Genomic DNA, 25,025 nt, shown 5'->3' with positions numbered 1-25,025 from the left:
TGAAACAATGGCCGTTTACAGCAATTCCATGTGGGCCACACCAACCCCTGGCCACGCCCATCACGCAGGGCAAACAGGGCCCTGAGGGGGTTTCTTGGCATCTTACTGGCACACAACAGGGGCACAGTAAATACCTGCTGATTGGTCGTGCTGTGTTTGTTCTACATCGACCGTGACCTTCAGAGCAGCTGTAAAGGCACGAGAGAGAGAAGGTCCTTCACAGAACATCTAAAGCAGCGTAAGCCGCACCTCTGTGCTTCTGTGGACACCTCTGAGTCTCTGTGCCTCTGTGAATAACACTGAACCCCTGAATCTCTGCACCACTCCACTATCAACGTAAAACCATGGCAACCCTGAAGGAGAAGAGGACCTGTGGCCAGCGCTGCCAGGACTTTGGGCACTTTGTGTGGAACTCCGACAACAAGACATTCATGGGGAGAACACCAGAGAAGTGGGGTATGTACATGTGTGTGTGGGTAAGAGTAAATATGCAGCAATATATGAGGGGATAAGTGTGTAAGTGTGTGTGTGTGAAAGAGAGAGAGTGACCAGGAGGAGAGAGCTGTGAGAGAAATGAGAGTGTAACACAAACAACAGAAAATACATCACAACCACCAAACAGACCTCTCACAGCACAAAGACAAAGTTGGCTGCAGGAACGACCTGGCGCAGCTTACAACCATGTAACATGGGCGGGCAGTCAGTATAATTTACATATGCACCACTCATTGTGGTGACAGTGCAGACCAAGACAGCCGTGGCTCCAGCACACTGCTCTCCCTATACTATACTGAGGGTAATAAATTCTTAGAAATTAAACCCGCTGGACCTATTGCTCCTGCAAAAACCCAGCTGTGCGATTGAGTTAGGGGATGCTTAAGGTGTCACCTTGGGTAAGAGGAGATGTTGGGGATGCAGATAAGACTTCCAAACACCAAATACTGGATGCATTTCAGATCAAAGCCCTGGCATACCTGTACGCAGGTGACTCGGCCTGGCTGTGCCCTTGTGATATGGTGAGGGACATGCTATCTGTGTTGAAGGGGTTTATGGAAGTTGAGTGTGTGAACAGGAGATAAGAGATAAGACTGGGCATCCAACACAGTGTCCTAAAACCTAGGCAAAACCAGCTCAAAAGGCACCTTGAACCTGAAAGGTAAACCTCACAGAGACTTACACCTGAAACACTCACCTGATCCAAACTTCACAGACTTATACCTGAAACACTCATCTGAGTCAAACCTATTCAAAGATACTTTAAATACATGTTCCTTATCTTTGGGAACTTAAATTCGAGCTAATATATTGCTTACTTTGGTAAGCCAACAATTCACCAGTAGAATCCTCTTCTGCATCTACACTCTTCTTTCATTCACTTGGTCTTCTGAAACACAGTTAAGCATTACCAGAGCATTCCTTCAGGTTAGATCTGTGCCCAGGGTTAAATAAGTGCTGAAAATGGAGGGCTCCCGAGTGGCTCAGCCGGTAAAAGCACTCATTCCGAGTGCAGACTGAACACTACGGTCCGGGTTCGATCCCGACCGTGTCATTAGCTCACAGGTGGAACACATTGGCTTCATTCCGCTGGGATAGGGGTGGGTACGTTGGCAGGGGCTTCAGTCCCATTAGCAACAGTGACCCCTGTCGAGCTGGTTGATCTTTGATCGGGCGCCTGGGGTCCACCTGCCAAAGCTGCATATGAAATGTCTTCCTCCGACTCATCTCTGTGCTAGCTTGGCTTGTGGGCCACAGTGTGAAACGAAGCAGCGGCTGACATCACGTGTCTCGGAGGAGGGCACGTGCTTGTCCACGCTCTCCCGGACTGACAGTGGGGGTTGTGCAATGGGACCGAACATCGATGACAAATAGGCCATTCCAACAATTCAGAGAATTGGCCATTCCAAATTGGGGAGAAAATGGAAAAATGTGGAAAAACCATCCCTGTGTACTCTAACATGAGGGAAATGCAGCTCTACTCCAAATCATGGCAATATTCCACCCCTCCCTCTATCTCACATATCAAGGTAAACAGCAAACTGCGTCCTCAGTCTATGTCAGTCTGTACTATGTGGTGATACTTTCAACTCTGCTCAGTCTACATCAGTGTGCACTATGTGATAATCTCCTCTCAGTCAATATCAGTCTGTACTCTGCGGTAGTAATTTCCTCTCAGTCTGTGCCAGACTGCACTAAATGGTGATAATTTCCTCTCTCCTCAGTCTACATCAGCCTCTACTATGTGGCTTTCTACGTGGTGATGACCGCCCTCTTTTCTCTGGCCATCTATGTGTTGATGTACACACTCAGTCCTTACGCTCCTGACTACCAAGACCGCTTAAAATCGCCAGGTAAGGAGCATTTAACATCTCCACCCTCTGTTTGGGGGTGATATGACCCTTCTCTCTGCCTGTTTAGGTGTGAGATGACCTCTCCCTCTGCCTTTTTAGGGGTGATGGTATGGCCAGATACATATGGGGAGGATGGTGTTGAGATCTCCTACAACATATCAGACAAGAAGAGCTGGATGAAAATGACCAACTGTCTGAAGAAGTTCCTGTTGCGTGAGTGTGAAAGACCTGATCTCACCTGGCTCTTTACAAAGGCTGTATATTTGTGACCAAATATACAAGGCCAAATTTTGTTTTGGTTTTCAGTGCAGGTTGTTATTGTCTAGTGTTTCATATGTAGAGTAATTGTACTTATTTTTTGAAGTTTTGGCTTGTTTTGTTTTTCGATACAGTATCATTTTTAATATTGTTTGTTTCAATTGATTGTTATTGCTGTTGAGTGGATCCTAGGAAGACTAGTGACCACTATGTGGAAGCTAATGGTGACCCCAATAAAGAATAATAAAGAATAAAGGCAGCCAATCACAGTGGGCTCTTGTCCCAGGCAGCCAATTGCATACAGTTCTTTATCTAGGCAACCAGGCCCATGAAGGAGTTTTGCTGACTAAACACAAAACTGATGTCGCCAAAGTGCAGATGAAATAACCAATGTCTTTCTTCCTTTCTCTCCCTGCACGCCCACTTGCCTGCCCACTTCAGCCTACAACGACACGATGCAGCAACACTGCAACAATCACCCATGCACAAAGGGCAAGTACTTCTTCCAGAAAGAGTTTACTGGCCCAAACCACACCAAACTGGCCTGCCCCTTCACCCAGAGCATGCTGGGAAACTGCTCTGGCCTCAGCGACCCCTCCTTCGGTTACCCCGACGGGAAGCCGTGCGTGATCATCAAAATGAACAGGGTGCGTCCACCAATCACAAAGCAGTACCAACCTGAAAAGTGGACCTAGAGAAAGCAGAGGGAGGGTTCCAGATAAAGGAGGGGGATTACCTCACTGGCTCCCCTGGGTTCCAAAGCCCCGAGTTTATATGCACATCATACATGATTTTACATTAGTCATTAAGCAGACTAAATGATTTATCCAGAGCAACTTACATTGGTTGTAGTTTTTACGTTATCCATTTATACAGCTGGATATTTACTGTGGCAATTCTGGGATAAGTACCTTGCCCAAGCGTACAACAGCAGTGCCCCAGTGGGGAATCAAACTGGCAACCTTCCAGTTACGAGTCCTGCTCCTTACCACTGTGCTACACTGCCACCCCTTTTTATACTTATATGCATGTTTAGAATTAAAGGTTACAAGGTTAATGATGTTTAGGGTTAATGTTATCTACTGTACATGTGCTTAGAGGTAGCCTATATGTTCACAGTTTATCTGCGTTTAGAATGCTTAGATACTGTATTTAGGATGCCTTTGTTTTAAACACTACATATGTGATAAACAACCAAGTTTCTCATTATCACTAAGGTACAGATGCGCAACCTTGAGTTAATTGATTATGATATTCCTGAAGGGTTGAAAGGTGACACTGTTCAATTTGCCTCTCTCCAGGTCATTAACTTTTTGCCAGACAATGGGACTGGAATGACTCCCTATGTGAACTGCACTGTGCTGGTGAGTGTACAAATGCTGAGAGCCAAAATGGCTCCCTAAACAAACTGCACTGCGCTGTGTAACGGTGAGAGCCAAAATGGCTCCCTTATTGATGAGCAGGGAAAATGAAGACGCAGCTGGAGAAACTCCTCTCAGAAATGTGCTGCAAACACAAATTCACAAAAACATGAGTGAACATTCATTTGAGGACTGCAATCCAGCTGGTTTCCAGTCAAGATTCTATGGGTTAGCATGACATACTCTTCATTAACATCAAAAGTTATTCCACTTTAGGTCCAGGTTTGAGTCAAAGAATGATTTGATTGAACCAGGCTCAGAGTCATCTGATTGGCTGAATTGTTGGATTAGAATGATAGAAATGGCTTAAGGGCTGACACTGCATAAATGTGCCTTGTGTCTCTGCCTTGTGTTTGCACAGGAAGGAAGTGACAATGTAGGAGGGGTGGAGTACTTCCCCATAAATGGCACCTTTGACCTCTCCTACTTCCCCTACTATGGCAAACAGGCCCAGGTGAGCAGTTTATTGATACCTCTTCAATCATGACCCTAGTCTAGTGTCTGCAGTGTCCTAATCTCACTACCACAACCCACCCCACCTCCCTCACTCCACAGCCCACATATATCAACCCCCTGGTGGCAGTGAAATTTGACATGATCAAGAAACGAGATGCCAAGATCCAGTGCAGGGTGGTGGCCAATAACATCGCCTACGAGAACTTCCATGACCCTTACGAAGGCAAAGTGGTCTTCTGCCTGAAAGTGACCTCATAACCCCTCTTTGCCCGGACCACATCACCCGCCTGGACACCCCAGACCCACACAACCAGCAGCAGAGCAGAACCACGCCTTCAGTGCTGTCGTCCAGTCACCTTAATAGGACAGTTTCCAGTACAGAGAGTTAGCCGGTTTAGCAAGCAGCACTAAGTAGGTCACGTGGACTGTGACAACTGTGGTTCTGGAAGACTGTGATCCTTCATGCTTGTCCTCTAAATCTCCACTGTTATTAATTTTTCATATTCAGTTTGTCAAATGCAACTCTACATTTCCCCAGTGTAACCAGTGCTGGCATACTCTACTTCAAATATTGTTTTACCTAGTGTGATTGTAGGAGCAAGGTTTTAAGAGTCTGATTTGTAGTTTGTATACATGTTTAACCTGAGTCGTTTTAAGTGATTAACCAAAGACACACCTGAGTTAATAAATATTTACTCAATAGTTCTGTTTCACAGCATTGCTACCTGCAACTTCTACCATCTTTTCATTTCTATTTAAAAAATACTCATTTTCACCTCCACACAGGAAGATGGCACTGCATTATGTACCATGTAGACTACAAATACACAGTTATTATATGTAAAAATGACTATTACCATATATCAGGCTTTGCAGGTTGTTATAGTCTAGAGGTACAGGTCTGCATACAAATAAAGGAAAACTACCCCTCTGTCCAGAAACAGCTTTATACAGTTCTATACAATTAGATGACAGAAAAGGTACCTGGAAGAGTCAGTACATTTGTTTTAAAATTTTTTTTTCAGAATTACATTAACTCATTTTTAAACAAGTAATCAACCTGAGATTTGGGTGCCATTCCACTACTGACGGTCTTATAGGAATATGTCCTTTCAGAAACAAAGCAAAAAATACATGTTTCAAACATGAGCTGTGTGGGTTATTGTTTTTCCTAGGACACCATTTTATGCACTATAAACACTAACAGCTGGGGCTGGGGGCCTGAGAGAAACAAAACACTCAACCGAGTCACAAATGCAGCTGCCTGCAAAACACCAGGAAGCCGGCCGAACAGAGAAACAGGGTGAAAGAAAAGAAAACACAGCATTCGATCAACAAAAAGAGCCATGGAGTCTGCCCTTGCATGTGCTCCTCTCCAGCTAGCAGGAAGCTTCTTTCAGCGGCGGCCATCTTAAAACATCGGTAAAAACACCTAGGAAGGGGTTGGTTGTGGACACATCTACACAGCACAACCAAAAAGCAAAGAACAAACAAAAAACCCCACAACTGGAGGAATCTTTACTTCACGCATGTCACCATACTATTTCTTCTTCGTAGCCATGTTCTGGAGGGAATCCTGTGTGTTCTTTCGCGCACCGAGGTGAGGGTGTCTGCAGTGAGAGCTGACAGCAGGGGGCACTGCACAGCAGTGCTGCCCACGTGAGGTCCTGAGCCAGTGTAGACTACAAAATTTCAGTTTCAGGACTTCAGCTCCCATCAGCCCCATATTCAACCCACCCTCTGTGACATAAACACAAGTTTCTTGAGATGAAGACTACATATGCCAGCATACTATGAGGGGTTTCTGAGTCTAGCACACTGGAGGCAAGGTTCAGTATAGGAAAAGAAAAGGGGGGGGAGAGAGAGAGGGGAGGAAGAAAAATGGTTGAAAGACACTGAGTGGGGGGAGACCACGTCCTGAAAGTTTGGAGGACTATGAGTGGAGCTAGTCCTCATCGTCGTTCTCGTCGTAGTCTTCCTCCTCATCGTCGTCGTCCATGTAAGACACAGGGGTCTGCACCCGCGAGCCGCTGGAACTGGAGGCCAGGGTACAGTCTGCACCACTCTCACTGTGCGCACACACACGCACACAGAACAACACATTTGAACAAAGAGACAAAGGGGCACACACACACACACACACACACACACACACACACACACACACACACACACACACACAGAGGCACAAAGACAAACACACAGAAGGAAAGACAGGGTGAATCATCAGCGCAGACTTCCCAAAATGTCTGAACTCATTCGCTCCACCACCCTTGGAGTGACACCTGCAGCCTGTACTCACCTGCTAGTTTGGTAGCGCCCCCCGTTGGAGGACACACGCCCAGTGATGTAGACGTTACGTATGGCTCCCTGCGCCATTTCTGCATATGAAAGACAGACGTGTAAAACACATACATGTATGTGTGTGTGTGTGTGTGTGTGTGTGTGTGTATATTCGGGGGCACATTGTAAGAAACTCATCAGTAGGGCGCATAAAACCAAGTACATCTTTGAAAAGCAGCTTGTAATATGTTTTGCCATTGCCATTCATTCGCTCTAATCCAGAGTGAAAACATTGACAAAAATAATGACTACAGCATTATTTTTCAGTGCAGCTTTTAATTTGTATCGTGCTGTTAAGATACTGCATTTCCAACAATATTTAGCCTAGTTTTCTTGAAGTAGTTAAATAAGTTAGTTAAATTTGAATTGTGTGAAATCAAGGACTTGAAAACAATGCTACAGGGAAACTGTATTCATTTCAACCCACTCCTTTTCACAGCGTGATTTTACAGCTTTCATGGCTGGGGCTGACCTGTGACGTAAGGCTCCAGGGCTTTGGGCACCAGGCCACGCACCCTCCTCAGGTCCTCAGGGGAACAGCGGCCGGCCTCCAGCCCACAGGCCAGGCCCATACGCTTCAGAACCTCAATGTCGTCGTGGATTTCAAACATGTTGTCAAAGTTAAACAGGTACTCAAACCTGGGACAGGGAGGCAGAAACCGAGGGAGAGAGGAAGTTAGAGACAGAGAAAAAGACAGGAAGAGGGAGAGATCAAGACAGAGAAAGAAAGGGAAACAGAGAGAGGGGAAGGGAGGAGATTAGGGGAAAAAAAGATGAAGAATAAGGGAGAAAGAGCACAGGAGAAACAGAAGGAGGGAGAGAGGTAGAGGGAAAAAGAAGGAAAAGAGAAAAGAGTGCAAGAAAAGAGAGAAAGAGAGGGAGAAGCAGGAAAGAGGGAGGGGGGAAAAAGAGCAGAGAGAGAAGATCCTTAGAGGCACATGTTCATGTAAACCTCTAGCTCCAAAAGCAGGGGGTCCCTGTATTTGTGCACTGCTCTAGGTATCCTGGACAACATGCCACCCTCACTTGTCATTGGAGATGGAGCAGTCGATGACGGTCTTCTTGCTGGTGTTGACGATGATGAAGGGCAGGTGAATGACAGAGTTGGGCGGCGGCGGTCGCTTCGTCTGCTGCTCTACCTGCCTGTTCCGCTGCACCAGGTTCTTAAAGGCAATTTGCTGCAAGGGGGTGAAATAAAATGGCCCCAATAAAAATTGGTGGATAGCGGGGCATGTACAGAGTCTGTACATTATAAAGTGCAGGGGCTCTTGGACAGCTTAATCACACAATTAACTCACCTGTAAAATGAGTTCCTGTAGCTGGGACTGTTTCTCTCGGATTCTTTCAAGTCTTCTTTGTTTTTCCACCTGAAATAAAACTGAGGAGTTAAAACTCAAATACCAAAGTCAAAGGAAGGCCAGCTGGTGCAACCATATTACCTTCACAACTGTATTCTACCTCTTCAAGATATATTTCCATGCAGAGCTGAATTCATTGACTGTTCACACCACAATGTATACTTAGCATTTTAGAACTATTTTCACCTTCTGAATAGTTGTTTCCAACATTAACAGTGAGAGGGAATATAGTCATCTGGAATTGTTTGTGTGTTCCAGACCACTCCCAGGGTCCTGAATGTTCTGAAACATTCCCCTGGTGCCGTATGTTCCGGAACACTCCCCAGGATCCAGAATGTTCTGGAACACTCCCCAAATGCTGAATGTTCCAGGAAATACCCAGGACTCTAAATATACTCTGAAGTAGCACTAGTTTATTATTTTATCACACCTTTGCACATATTAACTGATACTATGAATGATACTAGTGAATGATACTATTCAATAACAAGACAGGAACTGTGCTCCTGTGAAAACAGTCAAGAGTTGATCACAACCGGGTCCAATGAATGTGACCGGGTCCAATTACCACTGTGTTAGCGGTAGCCAACACTGTCTCTAGTTTTGATTTAAGATGACTCTTACCAAGCTTAATGCCAATTTGTCTTGTATGTTTGTATGTTGTTATGTATGTAAGGGGTTGTGATCCAACATATATGCAACTAGGCAGCTAAGCTCCATTTTTTTCCTAAGGATTTTCTTACAAACAGTGCATTGGATTTGAACTATTTTCTTGCTACAGCTGGGTACCAAAGACGAGTTGCATACTGGTGGTGGGGACACGTACAAATTTTGATCATCTGTTTAGGCTGAACCTTTTCTAAAAGGCTGTCCCAGGGAGAGAGGTTGACTCCCATAAGTGTGTGTCAGTGTCAGAATCAGTGACGGAATATTCCGGCTTATTTTGCGTGCTCGCACCTCCATGTTCTGGCACTCCTGGGCCGAGTTGGTGGGCAGGCCGATCCACCGGATCTCCTTCTTCTCCTTGGAGATGATGTTCATGGCCATCAGCACGTTGAGCGCGTCGTAGACGCGGCGCCGAATGTTCTTCTGGTCGTAGACATGCTGGAGGGAGAGGGCGGACCAATGAGGTCACAGCTACTGAGGCACTCAGACAGCCTGGGCTGATGGGACACACGGACAGAGACGAGCTCACCGGGTCAGTGGGGGACATGTGCGTGTCTGCGTTGCTGAACTCGGCCACCAGCTCGTCGGCGACCTCGTTGTAGGTGGTGACGCCCTTCTTCTGCACCTTCTCGCACACCTTCATGGAGAAGTGCCTCAGGCCCTTCCCATTCTTCTCACCCTTCTTACTGCGCTTCCTGGAGGGAAAAGGAAGTGAGCCGCGCCCGTACTGCCACGTCGAACGCCAACACGCAAAACCAGCCACGCCCGAGTTCCCACACAGGACTACTAAGCAAAGGCAGGCTAAGTATCCAGTGTTTCAATTCGGCACAGTTTTGCTTCATTCACCACAGGTATGAATATACCTCATACATACATACACAGAGACACATACACACTCACAAGCATGAAAACACACTCACACTGCTTTAGTAAGCAGTTCCAAAAACACTTCCTTCAGGGGCCCTCTGTCATTAGGTGCACTTTGTCAATTATCATCTTTAAACACGGACATCGAATCAGGAAACACGAATCGCACATCCACTCTAAGTCCATTACTCCAGCCGCTATCCTGCCCCCGCAGGCGCTGGCACCGGTCCGACACCCGTCTGACTCACCCGGTGGACCAGGGCGAGGAGTCGGGCTGGCCGTGGGCGAGGAACTGGGCACTGGGCGTGTGTGGGCTGCCTGCCAGGACCCCGCCGGAGCCGCCCAATCTCTGGGGCGTGCCGATCACCTGCAGGGGGCCCCAACGACACCGTGACAGACAACATATCACCAGGGGGGAACCACCGATGGTGTTTTAACTAGTAGCTTTTCATTTATAAAGACTCTTCATTCATAAAATGCCACTCATACTGCCTTGGCACATATTCCCACAATTTCAACTGAATATTTGACCTTTATCCACTTTAAAAAAAAAAAAAAAAAAAAAACATTACAATATTACATAATTCTGAATTCTACCAAAGGAGTAAAAGCACTGAGAGGTGTGTGTGATTGTTGGGGGGTGGGGGGGCCCTCAGTCTGTGGGACTGGGGAGCTCTCGGTGCAGCAGGCTGGCAGCCTGTCCTGGCAGAGGCTTTGCGTCATTAATAGGATCATGGGCATAATCGCGCTGACTGCTCCATTTCCTATCCGCTTAGGCTCTAGGTCACCTCACCCAATGTTAATGGAGCGCTATTTTAGACCCATTAATACATGCGCCCCCCCCACCCCCGGCCCAGACTGGCTCTCCCTCGCCCAGCCCAGAGGGGGAACTCTTACACACTCACCATGGGTGCCACGTTGATGTTGGAGGGTCCCAGGGTTTTGGGCAGCAGCTGCTTTCCCAGAGGGATGGAAGGCTGGATGGTTACCAGGGACAATACCCCTGAGGGAGGAGGAGCAAAGAGGAAGGTACATCCAGTCAGTGCAAAGGCCATGACCCCCCTGACCTCAACATACCACCTCTTGCCAATACTGACAGACAAGCCATAGATCTAAAGCTAGCATTCTGTGGTGGTTAGTTCTAAAAAGTTCTTATTGCATCATTTTTAAAAAAGTGAGAGAGGCCTCATGAAATGCAAATGGATTATTGTCACCAAAAACACAAAAAGTTTAATGAATATAATAAGCCAATCAGCCCAACTAGGTTTGTCATTCTGCCTATAGTCTAGAGCAGTGGTATTCAAACTGCAGGGTGAGCCTTCTAGGACTGGGGGTGGGGAGGGGATGTGGAGGGGCATGAGATGTGAATGGCTAATGCTAGGCTATGCTAGTTAGCAAGTGAAATTTTTTTTAATCAAATTATGGAAAGAGATGAAATATATTTAAAATATTATAAAACATTTTAAAAGGTCATTGCTTATGAGCTTTCAGCACATTCTAAGAATTATTTTCACCTTCTGGATATCCTGATATAACTAACTTTCACTGGGGTTGGCAAAAAAGCAACTTTGCTCACAAGGGGGACTCGCAAACCCAAAGCTGACATAACAAAATGGATACATTTCTTATTCATAATAGTTCTGCACAGAACTGACAAAGAGCCTAAATCAACCTGATCCTGCTAAACCCAAGACAAAGATATGAGGAGGCCTACTGGATTACAGATTTACCATTACAGAGAACAGCCACACTGCTGTGTTTGCAGTTTTGTGACCAAACTAAAACAAAATCATAACATTTAGAACTGAGATATGGCCACCTGAAAGGGAAGAAACAGATTTTTTTAAGATAAAAATTCATGATCCTGAGATGGTTTCACAAAAATCTGCAATGAAGAATACTGCTTATGCTCAGATGAATGCTTTAAAAGCCTCACATCAAGCATCCCATTACTAAAAAAAGAAGCCATATTCAGTGGAGGAAAAAAGTGCGCTTCCTGCGATGACTGAAATGTGCAGCACCATGCTTGAGGGTAGCACAGGCAATAAACTGCGAACTCTTCCCCTCTCTGATACCATGGTTGCCTGCACAATCGCAGCAATGTCCAGCACATCCATGATCTGCCTTTGAAGTTCTTTAGGGCCTCTGAGTTGCAACCCAACCGGATGAAGCAACTGATGAAGAAGAAGCAGTCTAAGGGCTGAAGTTCAGGAGAAAACCCCTCATGTGCTGTGGAATCACTGCATTATTTACCACAAGGCCTTCTCAAATCAGCTGATGACTCAAGAGTTCAGCGACGTCTCGGGCGCCACAATTAAAGCAGTAAAGTTTAGGACACAGCCTACAAATCTAGTGTAGTGCAGTGTAGCATAGTTAAGGAGCTGGACTCATAACTGAAAGGTTGCTGGTTTGATTCCCCGCTGGGGCACTGCTACTGTATCCCTGGGCAAGGTACTTAACCCACAATTGCCTCAGTAAATATCCAGCTGTATGGATAACATTGGGGGGGAAAAAAAAAACTGTAACCGATGTAAGTCGCTCTGGATAAGAGCATCTGCTAAATGCCAATAATGTAATCTCGCCCATTAGCACCAGAGCCAAAAGTGGTGCCCAGCCACTGTCAGTGCCGGGGCCAGACGGCTTTCCCAGGGAAAGGCACCAACAGAGAAAAAGGGCCAGTCTCATTCTCCCAAATGCACCGTTTGACACCAGCTGCCTTGCGGTATAACTTCAACTTGTGCTATGAGCTCAATTCATCAAAAATATGGCATTTTTGATGAGCTGAACTCAGTGAATGTCACTGTAAGGGAGAGAGAGCACACTGCTTGATGTGACCCTCAGATGTGTTCAAGTAAGATTAAGATATGCCTGTGAAAAGCAAAGACCAAGGCAGGCCTAGAATGCACAACTGTGACAAAATCTGGCATCCAATCTCCTACCCAGGCAAACAGGATTAGGGTATTAGGGTTAAGGGTGGTGGGGACATGTCAAAGGTGGGGGGGACTCATCTGAAAAAGTATGAATACCGCTGGGACAGTCCTAGTCTTCATCACTGAGGGTCTCTGCTTCAGCTGTGAATGCTGGGAAGCCAATCCCAGATCTCATATTTACTGCAGGAAGGTGAAGAAACATGGCAATCTTCCATATTAAAATGTGACGGGCTATATCCGTGTGTAACATCTAGGTCATTACACTAGGTCATTCTGGTGCAGTCGGTCAGTGTTGACCAATAATTACCATCATTTACTGAATTCTGAAAGCTTCGAATAGAAATGTTTATTCATGTCTGTCATTTTGAAAAACAAAAGAAAAAAAAAAACCCTGAACATAACTACTTGTGAACACCATCTCTATTACCCCACTCCTTAAAGGGTTTTATATTAACAGCCAGTCAAGTTCATCCTTTTATTTATTATGGCACAGCAACCATTTATTTTCGAGAACAGCTCTGGCTGTTAAGGGTGCCTTGAAAGTCTGTCCCTTAAAAAAATAGTCAGATTGAGTGTCTACAGTTAAGGGAAGAAAAAAATCCAACAAAAAAAAAAAATTCAAGCTTGTGCCCTTAGCAAAGAGCCAATTCCTGCTCTCAGAATAGTTAATGAGGGAACTCATATTTTGAAAAGATAGATCACTGTCATTAAACTGCTTAAAAACTATTTCTGTACAAAATATGTATAGTTATGTATGTGGAAAAGGGATACTTTTACAAAATGCAAAAAAGAAAAAAAAAACTAACACTATGTAAAATCGCTGAACTGTGAATGAAGCACGTCTAAGATTTCCAAGGCACTGTGTGAGTCCTGAAGCTATTTGTTTGGCTGGTACATTGTGTTTTGAATATTTATTTTTAATTGCCTGTTGGCAGTTCCTCACTGCTTGTCAAACCCGGCACTGAAGAGGAACTGATTCATATCCGCAGCTTGCAAGGAGTTTGCTAGAGCAGAGTCACTGTCACTCACAGGACCCCACGCACTGGTGTGAGGCGTTAAACCGAGACATGATTTTACCATGTGCACCACAGCAAACTGGCTACATAAACTGTTACATATGTACATGCAGGCTAACATTTCAGCGCATCTGGTGCACTGCCACTTTTCACCGCTCCTTTGAGCGTGTGCGTGTGCAGCACGCAGGAGAGGGCTCATAGCTGTGAGGCAGAAGGCTCTGAGATGAGAGCTCCCTTTGCTTGCCAATACTGCCACCTGCTGACAGCACCACAGCAGAGCTATCCCTCAGTCTTCTGTGCCACTGCCTACACCCTCCCGAGTCCTGTGGTACCCGTTTTTACCCGTATCAGGATTCAGCCCTGTGTTCTGCACTGAGACCATGTGACTCCTCTCTGCTCCTTCAGGATCCTGAACAAGGGCATCCCCATCTCCCCTTCCTCACCTCCAGTGCCTGTACCCCACCTTATTGTGTGAAACCTGCCCCTTCAGCACTCCCTCATTTCCTCAGAGCTCCCAGAAGCCCCTGCACGTGGCTCACCTTTGGTGGGACTGAGATTCTGATCGATGAATACTTTCAGCTCTCCACTGGTTTCAATCAGAGTGGCCTGTGGAGCACAGAAGGTAACAGGCTTATACCTCAGTAACAGCTAACAGCGCAGACATACCCCACCTGAAACTGACAGCACAGACAGACCTCACCCAACACCAGCAGCACAGATATACCTCACACTAAACACTGACAGCACAGACAGTTCAGAGCACCTCACCACCAAAAGAGCACCTTCCTCTCTTTACACAGGCATTGATGCTCCCTGACATAGGCTAAACAGCCGTCATAAGAGGAAATATCGTAATATCAAATTTCACAGAATCAGAAAATGACGAAAACATTCTGAGAAATCAAATAATCGTGACTTAGCTTAAAACTGGCTAGAATGCAACTAGCTGGCTAGAATCTTTCCGCGGGAAAAAACATGTCAGTGGATTTTCTAAAAAACTTTCTTTCTGTCCATGTTCTGTCCATTGTTCCTCTTGAATGCTGTTTGCATACTATTCTCTATCAGCGTTATGTCTCACAAAAGATCGGTTTTGTGATAATTTCACATCATGAACCCTATTGTGACCAGAGTATCTCTTTTGATGCCAACTAAACAGAGTTCCAATGAGGTACTATATTCCCTATAAAGGGAGAGTTTAAACTGAGTCACACTGCGGCCATTTCAGTACAGGAAACTACAGCAATGATCCTTTTTTACAGCTGCCCTTCTCACAGTGACTAGACAGACAGCAGTGCAGTTGTAAGGGGGCGGGGCTACTGGTTCAATTCCCCACTGGGGCAGTAATGTTGTACCCTTGGGTAAGGTACTTAACCCAGCTGTATAAACGGATATGAATTGTAACCTGTGGAAGTCGTTCTGGATAAGAGCATCTGCTAAATGACAATGTGATGTAATGTAGAAAGTACAGCTGCAAACAAGTTAGTCCATCCAGTACCATAAACAGAACCACCTACAGGGCAATACAACATTTTATGCAAATTTTTAAAGCATAATGCAATCCAACACAAGTGTAAATCCAATACACAGCAATGTCTAGCTACAGGTATCTGTGCCCTCAACACACACTGAAGCATTAAGAGAACATTCAGGTGTGCTTCATATGAATGCTCAGTGCAGTCAGCACATTAAGGGTGACAGGTTGGAGTAACTTGTTTGCAGCTCTGTGGGAAATGTAATGGATGTTTAAGTAGTTGTTCAACAGGATGCTAGTGCAGCCCAACATAGTCCCTGGCTGCAGCACTCACATCTTTTGCCATGGTACCCAATCCTTGGTGGAGGAGTGATGTTCAGGAGCTGATCCCCTGCAGAAAAAGTTTTGATTAGAGCCACTTAATGACATGGTAAACAGAGCACTGAACTCTGGACCCGAAGCTCGTGGGAAAGTGTGTATATTGGTGCCATTTGGCTCCAGGTTAGAACTGCTGCTCATCGATTCTTATCAACAACAAACTGCATAACTGTTGTGCGTTTCAATCCCATGACTAGAGACCGAGGACGAAAGATGTGAATAATTTCTTCCTCAAAATATCAGAGGCGGTCGATTGTGTCAGAGAAACGGTTGTGAATGGGAGTAATGAGACTACGAGTTTAGCAGCCCTACACATGACCCGACACATCTTAGCCCTGCCAGCGCGATGTAAACACAAAAACACCACGTCTTAACAACACAACGTCTTAAAAAGTCGTAATTCTGTAGTCAGATAGGAAACGGTAATACAAAAGACCTTTACTTTCAGTGATCGCAACGCATTCGCGTGAGACAAAGCGGAAAGGAATGTGCAAATTTTCCATTCGTACGCGCACCGGAGCCCCATTCATTAACCTGCAGGCTCTACTGTGCGTGGGACAGTTTGCGCAGCTCCAGTACTACTGCAGGCCGCGTGGTGTTTTCCCCCCGTTTTAAGTCGTCCTAAAGGGTAGTCGAGATACGAACAAATCCCACAGCAACCTGTCCACAACCACAGGAACTATTCCTGATAGCAGGGAAAGCATTCTGAGAAGAAAGTATAAAAGCTGCCACGTTAGCTGGCTACATTGTTCATGAAGCTAGGCCCGCCTGACTACAGAAAACATCTGCTCACAGTGCACAATGCACCACAGCTCTTGCCTGTGGTTTTCTGGGCGAAATACAACACATGAATGCGTTTATTGTCGTAACGGAAAAGATAGATGCATTTGGCGAAACACGAACTAATTCGGGTATTTTCATTTTCATGTTACAACTTTTAATATACATATATAAAACTGGGATCAGCCGTAAACTGTAACCCAAAGGAGGCAGCTGGCTAAAAAAGTATGCGATTATATGAGATTTACACGCTAAGGTTGCGTAATTGTCGTAACGCCATCTATGGCCAATAGAATGTTTATTAGTCGAATTCATTTTATATTCGGCAACAAGGACACATTTGTAATAACGCGCGCCTGCAAAGTCCGAGATGAATCACGTGGAACAATTCGAATAGTCGAACCAGCAACATATCTAAATTTTGCAGGCTTTAACTAAAAACAGACAACAGTGAATTGCACTTACGAATGCACACTCTTCGGCTCCTGTTTTTGTTCAGTCCGAGAGGAAGAGGAGGTCTAGCTCCGTGCACCGAACAGGAAACACTATACAATCACGTTTCTACATAAATCGAACACTTACTTCTATTTCAGACATTTGATTAACATCATTTATACAATGTGGCCTTCATTAATTACAGCTACTTAACATTAGGTGGTAGGGAAATCCCTTACTGACAACATTTACATTTTGCCCGAAGCAATCTTATCGAATAGTGGCAAGCTGTTGAAACGAAGTTTGTTTCGCGGTATGAATACAGCAAATTCTTTGTGCATTGCATAGAGTAGTAAGACAGCTAGCTAATGTGCTGGGGTATTTCACTTTTGGTTTAGTACAATGTTGTGACAATGCACTACCTTGTATTGAGAGGTTAGTGGGTCGTCTGGCTCAAACTCGACCTCAGTGACATATATTAGGTTACGTAAGATAGCTAATTCATTCAGAAAAAAATAACCAGAAAGGTCGACATGCTTTCTATATCTAGCTAATTTACGTCAGTGAAGGACAACTGTAGCAGGAAACTAGCTAACGCTTCCCCCCACACTCGAAAGCATTTGCTATGTCAGCCATTTTACCTTGAATTGCAAAGTAGCTAGCTAGAATTTAAATATCCTTGCAGGCTGCTAATTAAATCAAATGGACATGCTATGTGAAATACAGCCAAAATGATCAAAACTGGAAACATCTTTTCACTTAAGCAAAAACTTCTGAAACGGTACGTTTACTCGATCAAATCATTGCATAATCTATGGCGGTTGACGTTGGATAAATAAAACGTCACACACAAGCGTCCCAGCCAGTCTTGTGCGCATAATTCTCATCATGCAAAGCCAGCTGACCCCCGTCCGTTAGTCCCGGGGTAAATCGCCCCACTCTGCACAAAGAAAATCTTTCTTTGGGAAAGAACTTACTTGCTCAGATTAAAGCATTCATATCTTTTCCGTTCCCGTGAAATCGTGTGCATAAAAATACTACATATAGGTCCGCCTTGTAAGTATTTTTAGTGATCTGTCACCGTTCTCATTCAGTTCGACTCAACAGGCTTTGCCGCCAGTCCTCCGCTGCTCACAGTACTGTTTTATGCTTGCAAACTGAGCTTGGCGGTGTCCAAAAAGCCAGCCCTCTCATTGGATACGTACAATGACATCACCAGCACGGCGTGCCACATAGGCCACATCCCACTGTCCTTTCATTGGTTTATGTGTTACAGCTTCCTCTAGCGAAGCTTCTCATTGGTGAGGTGAATGGTCCTTGAATATCATGTTGAGTGAACACTTCCGGCCTAGCAAAGTTTACCTCCTGTCATTTCAACGTAACCGGTCAAGTTCAATAATAAATTCAATTCGAATGACCGTTTAGGTACTTTTTTTTGCATTCATTTGATTTAAATGTGTTCACTCTTTCTAATGTTTTCTATGTTTGCCCCTTTGTATCATATTATTACTATTATTTTTTACTAGCATTGGCACACCCCCAGTGGGAATGTAGCATTGTGGTCATCAAGTCCTGAAAGAATAAAAATTGAAATAGACTCATTACTGACCCTATGAGCTTCTCAGGCTGAAGCCTCTCATGTTGTCTGGGAGTCTGCACTCGAGATCAAGGAGTTCTCTGCAGCACACAGGGACACTAATCACGCATGAAGAAAGGGGTGTTGTGCAAAACGTTTAATAGAAAATCTGTTGGCTTTAACCAAAAATATAGTTGCTTCATTGATTATCAGAATGAAAGACAAACACACAGAGAGAGAGAGAGAGAGAGAAAGAGAAGATGATGACTCCATCATATAAAAAGACCCCAGGTTTATTGTTGTAGCAGACAAATGTATAATTTTTATTTATTATCACTTTTATTTTGGAAACATGTATTAATAGTTGAAAATTAAAAAATAAAAATTAAAAATAACCTGGCAAAATATCTTGTCTAACTGTAAGATGTATAACATCATGTCATTCCTAACATCACTCTGTTGACCAGTATTACCAGTTAGTCGGGTAAACATGTTGTTAGGCGGAGAGTAAGTCCGTTGTCCCCACATTGTTCCTAGCGTTTGGTCTTCTCTCTCCCTGGACCTTCAGCATTCCCTTTCTCGCCCCCAGAAGAATGGCCCACTACGGACTGTGAAATCAAGCAGCACACACTTACACGCCTTAGCAGCAATGCAGTCCCCAGGCATTTACTGCAGTTAGTGTAGACCGGCTTAACTGGAATTGTTTATGGCCGTGGTTAACCTGCCATCCATGTCTTCGTCATCACATATTTCACACCAACACACTATAATATATATACCAAGCATTCAACATTTATAAGGGATTACTTTCCGAAATTCTGCGTCGTCCAGTTCGCTTAGAACTCTTCGAGAAATGCAACCGACATTTCTCTGGGTATGCTTCCTGTCTCCGGATGATACTATGAAGCGTCCGCCTGGTGGTACCAGGTATCAGTCCCATCGGCAAATAATCCTGACAGGTAGGCTATGATTCAGTAAGAAAACGGTCTTATACAATAGCTTCGGCGTTTAACGAACTTGCTGTATGAAATCTAAACTCAAATAGCGGGCTAGCTGGGTGAAAGGCTAGTAAATCAATGTTTTCTGATGATTTAAAAACCACTGTGCTAGATAGAATGCTCTCCAACAGCTAGGGAATCGAATTGGGCAAGGTGAAGTACCTGGCTTGTCGCTGGCCTATTTAATTATCCAAAACTACGCCTGAACACAGTCGTTATTTAATTCCGAAACAAATCAAAGCTTTTTCCACCTCCTGGCTGTGAAGAGCTTTTCATTTAAGACACGGGACAGGATTAGGTTTAAATTAGCCTAGCGGTACGCCTCTTTTGCGATGCTGGTCTAGCCCTTGCTTTTAGGGTGCATTTTCACTGAATTCAGGTGTAATTAATTGTCCGTTCTTAGTTCCCCCTCTTGCAACATACTGCACCACCACTTCGATACAGAAGCACAAACGTTTCCCATAAAACTGCAACTCCCGGCCCAAATAACTCAATCGCGCATGCTCCTTCGCAGTCCACCGCAACACCGGGAGGCTGCTGCGCAGGCGCACAAGAGGCCACTGCCAATCGAGTTGGTTAAACAGCGGGTGATAAAATGGTAGGTAAGATCAAAATAATACAACCTAACTGACAAATAAAGCGCAGCGACGAGGTGTGACGGGGAGGAAAGAGTCAGGGGGCGAGGTCGCTAGTGCCGCACACAAAGTGTCCTTCTCCAAGAGTCGCATTGTCAGTGTTTTACTCTGAGTGATAAGGAAGGTCAGAGTTGTTGGTATTTTGAGAGCTGACACCAGCAACAGTTGCTCGACACGTACCTTTCCCTTTTTGGTCTCCGAGTAAGTTGGGACAGAGGAGCTGACCCACCGCGCAGGCTCGGGAACTGGGTCGCGAGTTACTGCCCCAGCGGAGCTGCAAGGGTGTACGGTTGGCTCAGCTTTTGGAGGAAGAGAAGAAAATTCCACGATCACCTTTCTGCAGACTCGACCACACAACAGCCGGGACCCTGACCCCCCCGACCGGCGTCGCTGATGATCATACACAGAAGAAAGCCAATGTTTATGTTTGTTGACGCTTCGTCACGGTGAATTGGCGATACTTGCATTTTTACTATCTGGTTTTATGACATTTGCGATAAATGCGTGATATTTTTGACAGCCAGTTAGCTATCAGACTGTTAGTTCATACGGAATTATCCGATTCAGTTTCGTCCATGACACATATTAGGTGATGCTTCTGAGACCTTATGCACCTCAAACAACACTGGCAGGCTAACTAGCAAACCATTCATCACAAGGCGGGGAAGCGTAAATAATTTAGCTTGTTTTACTGTCTCGCATTCGTCAGTTATACGATTGTACCGGCATGATTTTGATTGCTTAACTTCGCTTTAATTAAGATAGATGCACGTGTTTACAATAAACATCTATTATATTTTACCGTAAGAAATGCCGGAGATGGTACATATACCTACTTCTGTCAAGTCTGACTCAGCTTGGTTCGAAAATAACCACGTCTTGCTCGCAGTCCGGTTTGTTTGGGACGGCTCGAGTTTCTGTGATGGGAGTCAAAGGTCTTGCCTGTCTCGAAACGCCGCATCATTATGTTGTATTGTCGTAGTTTAAACGCGACACGGTAGTTACAGGTCGGCTGAACTTTGATGCAGCATGCCAATACTTACACGTCAGTAGGTAGCGACTATGTGGAAAAACGCCTGCACAACAACAGATTAAGTGTTTTAACTGTGTGTGTGTGTGTGTGCGTGAGAGAGAGCAAGAGTGTGTTTGTGCCTGCACACGTTAATTCCATCTGATCTGTGTGGGCTTAATCAAGACTCAACTTTCACCCACTCAGTATGTTACATTGTGTTCCTTAGCTGTCAGCTGGTGAAAACTTTCCTTCCAGTAAACAGAAGTGAAGTTTACTGAGTAGATTTTTGCTGGGCTGCCGTGGGAGCTCCGGCTCCAGGCCCGTTCCTCCGTTTGGCACACAGCATCAGTGTCTCCGCTCTCTCTTCGCAGCACAAGCTGAGGTCTTCGCAGAAGGACAAGGTTCGCCAGTTCATGTCCTTCACTCAGGCGGGGGAGAAGACCGCGCTACACTGCCTCACGCACAATGACTGGAAACTAGAGGTGGCAACAGACAGCTATTTCCAAAACCCAGAGCTCTACCAAAAAGACTCCATGAAAAACACAGCGGACAGAAAGAAGCTGGAGCAGCTTTACAACCGTTATAAAGGCAAGTGCCACACCCGAGCGCCAAACCCCAAATTCCAAACCCACTTGCCACACCTCAGAACCACACCTGAGCACCACACCCCAAACACCAACGGCTCACTCACACACTGAACGGCACTAAGAGCAGATGCCAACACCCTTCCACTTTTGTGTCAGTCTGAAACTCTGGCCTGCATGAGCGTGTGTTTGCGTGTGTGTGCGTGTATGTATGTGTGTGTTTGACCTGGTGCTGTTCCCTTCAGATCCCCAGGATGAGAACAAGATTGGGATTGACGGCATCCAGCAGTTCTGTGATGATCTGAACCTGGACCCAGCGAGTCTGAGTGTGCTGGTGGTGGCGTGGAAGTTTAGGGCCGCGACACAGTGCGAGTTCAGCAGGAAGGAGTTCCTGGACGGGATGTCAGAGCTGGGGTGAGCCATGATATAGTCTCTCTGATGCAGGGTGGATGTTCATCTGAAGATATAGTGCATCTTTCATGAAAACTACAGATTTTGAAGTCAAATATGCATGTGCTAAAAGGACTAGCTCGTTGTATATTCTGTATTAATTTTGTGTTAGTCCTGTGTAAACATATGGCGTTGTGTTAGATATGTTGTGTTTATTGTGTGTGTTCAGTGGGTGTGCTCGATGTTATGGGTGTGTGTATGTGGGGTGTATTTTCCACATTGGAGATGCTCACACCTCGGTCTCTTTGTCTCTCAGGTGTGACAGCACTGATAAGCTTAAAGCGCTCGTCCCCAGGCTGGAACAGGAGCTCAAAGACGCCACAAAGTTCAAAGACTTCTATCAGTTCACCTTTAATTTCGCCAAGATTCCTGGACAGAAGGGTTTAGGTACGCGGGGCAGCACCACTGCAGCGTGCTGTCCAGGCTGGCCTGGGGGCCGATGGTTCGGGCGGGTGGGCAATTGGGGGGGGGGGGGGGGGGGAGGTTTATGGAGGAGGGACGGGCTCCCCTGAGAGAGGACTCTGGTGTTGATCCCTCCAGCGCACTGTCATGGAGACAGGAGTGTTCTGTGTCCTTGCTGGTGACCCGGGCATACCACCAGAGCACAAAGAGCGGCATTGTTGCGGCGCAGAGCTCTGACATGTGGGAGGGGGTGGGAGAACAGGCAGTGAGGCTTTTCTGGAGGAACCCGCTTCATTCAGAAGCAACAACAGTGCCTGTTTTCCTTCCTGCTGTGAGTGTGTGTCTGTGTGTGTGCTGTTTGGTCTGTGCGCGTGTGTATTCAGCCAGCCAACCGGTGCCCTTGATAATGGAGAACAGTGGTTTGAGGGTGACTATAGACCTAAAGTAGCAGGCATTGACAGAGCGTTGAGCTGTGTGTCTCAGTCCATGGTTGTTGTTGCTGTTGTTCGTTTCAGATTTAGAGATGGCCGTGGCCTACTGGAATTTAGTACTAGCTGGAAGGTTCAAGTTCCTGGACCTCTGGAACAGATTTCTATTGGTGAGTCTGTACAGTGTGACCCCGTCTGTGAAATAACAATGGGCTGTAATGGGTTTGTAAGACGGAAACCTGTATAAACAGGTCACCGGATGTGGCAAATGAATGACCAATCTCCTGGAGCTTGGACCAATCATATGAAGGAGTCTGGGGGCATCTGCTTGGGTCCTCCAACAGAGTAACAGTGTAACATGTTGTGTTTGAGGAATAAAGAGTCTGCAGAATGAGAACAGCATGTGTTAGTGTGTAATGGGAAGGGACCAGAGTCCTGCATCAGGTGGGCTACCTGTAGGAGATCCACATGGGCAGTAGCCTGTGGGTGGATTTTTGACTGTGTTATAAATTTACGGTTTGTGTTGTGGTACAAAACGAACCTGCCACAGGTTTGGTTAGGTATTTTACCAATTAAAGAAAGTGATAGTTTTGGGAGAGCAACTGCTAATGGTATATTGTGAGATAATTCTGAGCAAATTATTATTAGGGAAGCAGAACATTATTCATTGGAGTCTGAAAGCACAGACAGCTAATGAGGGACAGTTATGCTGTGTAAACGTAAAGATTAGAGCATGGAAACGGACTAGTTGAAAGCCAGTATTCCCCATTGTGGACAATAATTCAAAAGTCCCATGTGTGGAAGCATTTTGGCATTATTGTTAATGACAAAAACAGATGTGTCACAGGAGACTGTGCCTGCAAGAAATGAAGAGCTTAGCTTATGTCATGTTGATTGAGAGGGAGGCTGATTTCTTTCATCAATAATATTGGCTCATTACAACCTATTATTATTGCCTGTCATAGTTTGAATTTATCAGAAGGACAGCCCTTTTTTATCAACATGTTTAACATTTTGCCTACTTTTTTGTTACATTTTAAATGATCAAAGACAGCTTTGTATATTTTGTATAGCTTTTTAATACTCTGTGTAGGTATGGCAATGATTGTAGGCCTATTTGTGGTGGTTGTTTGTGAAAAACAGATTCATGCAGGATTCAACAAGGGATCCCAGCCAACACATCATGGATGTTCTCATAAAATTTGAGTGGCAGTGTAACACTATAACAGCTTTAACCTTGTGTGAAGGTTGTGCTTGAACTGGTGTGGTTCTCTTACCTGTTTGCCGTTTTCTTCTTGTTGTGTGAAGGAACACCACAAACGCTCAATTCCCAAAGACACGTGGAACCTACTTCTGGACTTCTGCAACATGATTGCCGATGACATGTCCAACTATGATGAGGAAGGTGAGGTTTTTCACCATCTGTGGAATGCCAGATGAATCGAAGGATGGTTCTGAATTACCTGACAATAATTTCAGCTGGGAATTAATAACCCAGGACTTCAGCATTGCAGTTTGGTTGGCTCTTTGTACAAACTGTCCCCTTCAATGACTCTGTGACTCTTTCTTCCTAGGGGCCTGGCCTGTCCTCATAGATGATTTTGTGGAATTTGCTCGGCCAATCGTGACAGGGGGCAAGCGCTAAACTATATAATCACCGCCTAGTGACTGGCTTTTATCCCTTATTTTGACTTGATCATTTTTTTAAAAAAAGATATAACATAAAAAGAAAGCAAAAACACTTGAAGTTGTAAAACTTCTATCAGTTGGCTGAGAGGGCGGGGCCAGATGGACAACCAATCAGAGCAGAGAATTGGAAAAAAAAATTTTCCTCCCCTTTTTGCCTGGAGCTGGCACATGCACTACAGCTACTCTTTTCTGTTGCTGGGGGGCACTGAGGAGCCAGGCTACACCATGGCATCGGGTGGCACCTGGAGACACCTGACCCACCCCACCACCACCACCAGCCTCCAGTGGGGATTCAAGATGGGTGGGGTGCTGTGACTCCACCCTCACACAGGACAGCACTGGCAGCGCTTGTTTTATTTTAGGTGTAAAAAGCTGGGCATCATCTGTTTTTTATAGGGCTGAGTGTGTATGTTTTTTTGTATTGGATGCTGTGTACAGGACATACCCATGCTCTCATTTCGAGAAAAAGGAAGATCCACTCAGGACTGGGCACCAGCAGAAACAAAACTTCTACAGCTGTAATA

At 45.3% G+C, this 25,025-nt stretch overlaps 3 protein-coding genes across 7 annotated transcripts; 2 read left to right on the top strand and 1 right to left on the bottom strand.

The window, feature by feature from the left end:
- The first annotated feature begins 344 nt into the window (after positions 1 to 344).
- On the top strand, positions 345 to 4,741 carry LOC118789207 (potassium-transporting ATPase subunit beta-like). The gene is made up of 7 exons (XM_036545552.1): positions 345 to 456; positions 2,220 to 2,348; positions 2,448 to 2,561; positions 3,048 to 3,253; positions 3,908 to 3,970; positions 4,389 to 4,481; positions 4,583 to 4,741. Exons 1-7 carry the CDS (start codon positions 345 to 347, stop codon positions 4,739 to 4,741), a joined length of 876 nt encoding a protein of 291 aa, XP_036401445.1.
- An 816-nt stretch (positions 4,742 to 5,557) lies between these two features.
- Positions 5,558 to 18,405, bottom strand: LOC118789083 (transcription factor Dp-1-like). 3 transcript variants are annotated; one of them, XM_036545393.1, is made up of 12 exons: positions 18,337 to 18,405; positions 15,469 to 15,525; positions 14,203 to 14,269; positions 10,623 to 10,720; positions 9,966 to 10,084; positions 9,380 to 9,545; positions 9,142 to 9,288; positions 8,125 to 8,193; positions 7,853 to 8,004; positions 7,299 to 7,465; positions 6,786 to 6,864; positions 5,558 to 6,552 (listed from the first exon to the last, which is right to left on the bottom strand). In XM_036545393.1, exons 2-12 carry the CDS (start codon positions 15,478 to 15,480, stop codon positions 6,429 to 6,431), a joined length of 1,200 nt encoding a protein of 399 aa, XP_036401286.1. In that variant the 5' UTR covers positions 15,481 to 15,525; positions 18,337 to 18,405; the 3' UTR covers positions 5,558 to 6,428. The 3 variants fall into 3 exon arrangements, with proteins under 3 accessions (XP_036401286.1, XP_036401284.1, XP_036401285.1); XM_036545391.1 differs by lacking the exon at positions 18,337 to 18,405 and adding an exon at positions 17,705 to 17,854; XM_036545392.1 differs by lacking the exon at positions 18,337 to 18,405 and adding an exon at positions 16,758 to 16,797.
- A 1,033-nt stretch (positions 18,406 to 19,438) lies between these two features.
- Positions 19,439 to 25,025, top strand: LOC118788951 (DCN1-like protein 2). 3 transcript variants are annotated; one of them, XM_036545174.1, is made up of 7 exons: positions 19,439 to 19,903; positions 21,320 to 21,536; positions 21,778 to 21,946; positions 22,239 to 22,369; positions 22,900 to 22,982; positions 24,121 to 24,217; positions 24,387 to 25,025. In XM_036545174.1, the coding sequence occupies exons 2-7, from the start codon at positions 21,362 to 21,364 to the stop codon at positions 24,455 to 24,457; spliced, it is 726 nt and encodes a 241-aa protein (XP_036401067.1). In that variant the 5' UTR covers positions 19,439 to 19,903; positions 21,320 to 21,361; the 3' UTR covers positions 24,458 to 25,025. The 3 variants fall into 3 exon arrangements, with proteins under 3 accessions (XP_036401067.1, XP_036401065.1, XP_036401066.1); XM_036545172.1 differs by having other exon boundaries at positions 19,443 to 19,899; XM_036545173.1 differs by lacking the exon at positions 19,439 to 19,903 and adding an exon at positions 20,018 to 20,382.

This window comes from Megalops cyprinoides, chromosome 14, assembly GCF_013368585.1.
Source record: "Megalops cyprinoides isolate fMegCyp1 chromosome 14, fMegCyp1.pri, whole genome shotgun sequence".
NCBI classification, from domain to species: domain Eukaryota; kingdom Metazoa; phylum Chordata; class Actinopteri; order Elopiformes; family Megalopidae; genus Megalops; species Megalops cyprinoides.
This window is presented reverse-complemented; position numbering and strand designations above follow the sequence as displayed.